General features: G+C 27.9%; 1 protein-coding gene across 1 annotated transcript in view; it reads left to right on the top strand.

Annotated features, from left to right (window-relative positions):
* Nucleotides 1-735: 735 nt before the first annotated feature.
* Nucleotides 736-3,536, top strand: part of LOC126895601 (dolichyl-diphosphooligosaccharide--protein glycosyltransferase subunit 2) — a 15,215-nt gene continuing 12,414 nt past the window's right edge. The window contains exons 1-5 of the mRNA XM_050667668.1: nucleotides 736-895; nucleotides 1,040-1,233; nucleotides 1,361-1,489; nucleotides 1,553-1,716; nucleotides 1,795-1,934. Of these exons, the coding sequence (XP_050523625.1) occupies nucleotides 886-895; nucleotides 1,040-1,233; nucleotides 1,361-1,489; nucleotides 1,553-1,716; nucleotides 1,795-1,934 (637 nt within the window). The 5' untranslated portion in view covers nucleotides 736-885. The remainder of the gene's footprint in view (nucleotides 896-1,039; nucleotides 1,234-1,360; nucleotides 1,490-1,552; nucleotides 1,717-1,794; nucleotides 1,935-3,536) is intronic.

Raw genomic sequence — 3,536 nt, 5'->3', positions numbered from 1 at the left:
GTTTCATTGTATTAAAATGCTTTCAGATAAATAAAGATATATCATAAAATTGTTATGGATCCATTTATCATTTTTGTAAATGAAGCGTTAAAAGGTTAATAATGACAAATATGATTTTAATTTCGTCTAATAATGCTTAAATTATTTAAATAAAAATACAGTGAAATTTAAGTGTATCAAAAGTTATAGAAGTTTTCAATTAGACCTGTTCCACTCTATATTTTTCAAAAACACGTATTTTTTGTATTATTATAATTTATTTCTTAATTGGAAATTATATATATTGATGTATAAGTACAATACTGAGGACCACTAAACAAATATATAAAAAAAAATATAACTACTATAATTTTGGAGGGCTAAGATGCTTTCCTAGTTATGCTTACTCTTTAAAGATGAAATTATAATATAAAGTATAGAAATTGAAATTTAAAATTAAAATGTCAGTTTTAAACCTCTAAATTAAATTTTTTAGAATGTATCATTAAAGTTTATTTAAGTTAAATTAATACCTTATATAAAATACTGTTCATAATAATTAAAATTTTTTTTATTAATTAGGGGATGAGTTCATAAGATTGAGCTGTTACCTAATATTGACATAGACGTGGTTATTGGTATTAAATGTGACACGTCTATTATACCATAGATAATACAAAAATTTTATGTAGTTTGTGATAATACCGTTAAATCGGCGACGTGTTGTAAACATAACCTTTACAAACTGATAAAAAGTTTTCTTTAACGTATTACTTTATATTATTACTTAGAATAAATCTACCGGTCTTCTGATGTTAAATGATATATTTTGTACTAAAGTGTAATTTACTGTTATGTATTAACTATTTTATTCCGTATAACTTATATTATTTTGAATAAAACATCATGAAAACAAGTAAGATATTAATTTTCTTAAAATTTATTTTTTCAATCATGTTAACAATTTAATTAAATCAATCTATTTTTGAGATAAATATTTTTTAGCTTTAAATAAATTATAAAAATATGTTTTTAATTTTAAATAATCTATTTATTTTAGCTGTTTTATTCGTCTTCTATGCCAGTTGTTTTTTCCTACCAACCTGTCTTTCTATCAATAGCTATTTATCAGATAGAGACAAAGAACAACTAAAAAATATTCTAACATCTGGATTAGACTCTTCAAATGTATCTGATATTTACTATGCTGTATCCGGTTTAAAACAACTAGGCTACTCAATACCTAATGTTGAGGTATTTAATATATTGTGTTTTTATTAAATGTCATTATTATACAATGAAAATTATTATTGTATTATATATTAATTTTAAACACATAGAAAAATTTTTTTTTCTATTATTAATGAGTAATATATCCTAGATTTTGTGTAAGAAATTGTCAGATTCAGTCCTTAAAAACAAAGCATTTGATATTTTATACTTCTCTACAAGCACTTGGAAATTACTTGAAAAATGTTCTGGAAGGTTACAAGTTGATGAATCGGTTCAAGTAGTGAAGTTATCTTTACATATAATATAACTAGTTTATTTAAATATTGATTTTTAATCTTAGAGTATTCATGCCATGCTGGAAAAAAAAGATATTCGAGATGTTCGAATGTCAGATTTGTATTTTGGTGTTGATTCTTTAAATAACCTAAATTTAAAACCAAAGGACACTACCAAACTAATTAATATAATTAAAAGAAAAATGAAACCAGATGACACTATAACTGAGTATACTTGATTTTATCCTAAAGTATTTTCATTTTTTTTTTTTAATTTTTTTAATCTGTCTTCTTTATTACAATATAGTTTTGGTTACTCAATTAACCTACTAGCCAGTCTAGGACCTGATGGTCGTTTTGCTTATAATCGTTTAACTGATGCAATCATGCAAGTTGATCAAGTAGATAAAAAATTTTTGCAATTTGAAGGAGGTCTATCTGTAACTGGTAATTATTACTTATATATACATATTAGGGTGGATAAAAACAAGTTGATCATTGAAATTTAATGGGAATTCTTTTAACTTAATTATATTCTTCTTCTTCTTCTTCTTCTTCCTAGCCTTAATCCCAACTACTTGGGGTTGGGCACCCTTATTCTAAACTTCCACTAGACACAATCTCCCTCATCATCTACGTTCACATCAGCTGTCCTTATATCACATTCAATAGCATCCCTCCATCTCTTTTTTGGTCTTCTTCTACCTCTTCTTCCTTCAACATTTATTTCTATAATTGTTCTTACAGCTTCCGATTCTTCTCTCCTCATAACATGACCAAACCATCTAAGTCTATTTTCTCTTATCTTATCCACAATTGATACTACCCCTATACTCCTTCTTATATGCTCGTTCCTTATCCTATCTTCTCTAGTCACTCCACTCATCCATCTAAGCATTCTCATCTTTGTCACACTCATTCTCTATTCTACTTTCTTATCAAATGCCTAACATACCGAACCATACATCATAGCTAGCCTTATTACAGTCTTGTAGAATTTACTTTTCAGCCTCATTGGAATTCTTTTATCGTATAATACACCAGACACTTCTCTCCACTTTAACCACACGCACTTAATTATGTGTCTTACATCTTCATCAATACCACCGTTCTTTTACACAACTGATCATAAATACTTTTCACCTCTCCTATCGTCACTGATCTCCTCATTTTACCTATCTCATGTTCTCCCTTGTCAAACTCATACTCTATATACTCTTTCTTACTTCTACTTATTCTGAAACCCTTTTCTTCAAAAGCTGATCTCTACACCTCTAGCCTTTGATTAATTTCTTCCCTATTTTTTCCTTTTAACACGACATTATCATTAAACAACATGCACCTTTCCTTGTATTTTTCTAGTAATTTCATCCATCACTATAGAAAATTAGTAAGGGCTTAGAGCAGAACCTTGGTGCACTACTACTTTTACCCTAAAACCTTCTGTTACTCCTTCTACTTTTTTTACCCTGGTACAAGTGCCATCATACATATCTTCTATTATATTAATATACTTTTTTGAGGCTCCTTTTCTCATTAATGACCATTTTAACACCTCTCTCGGTACACTATCATACGTTTTTTTCAAATTTATAAATACCATAGCTTTTTTTCTTTTCCCTAAACTTTTCTATTAGTGGTCTCACACAAAATAATGGCTCCATTCTTGACTTACCAGGTATAAATTCAATCTGGTTTTTAGATACTGATGGTTTGTTTCTTATTCTCTTATGTATTACCTTTTCCCAAATTTTCATACTATGACACATAACCTTTATGCCTCTAATTTCTACAGTTCTGTATGTCACCTTTATCTTTAAATATCGGCTCCACAATACTATTCCACCATTCATTTGGAATTTTCCCTTCAAATAAGATTTTATTTAAAAGTTCCTTCAACCACTTTATGCCAACACCGCCTAATATTTTCCATACTTCTACTGGCACTTCATCTTGTTCTCCTACTGCTTTATTTTAGCTTCGATGCGAAGCTGAGAAGGTATTGGTTTTACTATGATGTGTTTTTTTTTTTTTTTTTTTTTTTTTTTT

The sequence above is a fragment of the Daktulosphaira vitifoliae genome, unplaced genomic scaffold, assembly GCF_025091365.1.
Source record: "Daktulosphaira vitifoliae isolate Bord-2020 unplaced genomic scaffold, ASM2509136v1 Scaffold_1, whole genome shotgun sequence".
Classification (NCBI taxonomy): Eukaryota; Metazoa; Arthropoda; class Insecta; order Hemiptera; family Phylloxeridae; genus Daktulosphaira; species Daktulosphaira vitifoliae.
The sequence above is the reverse complement of the archived record's forward strand: the minus strand, read 5'-3'. Positions and strand labels throughout refer to the sequence as shown.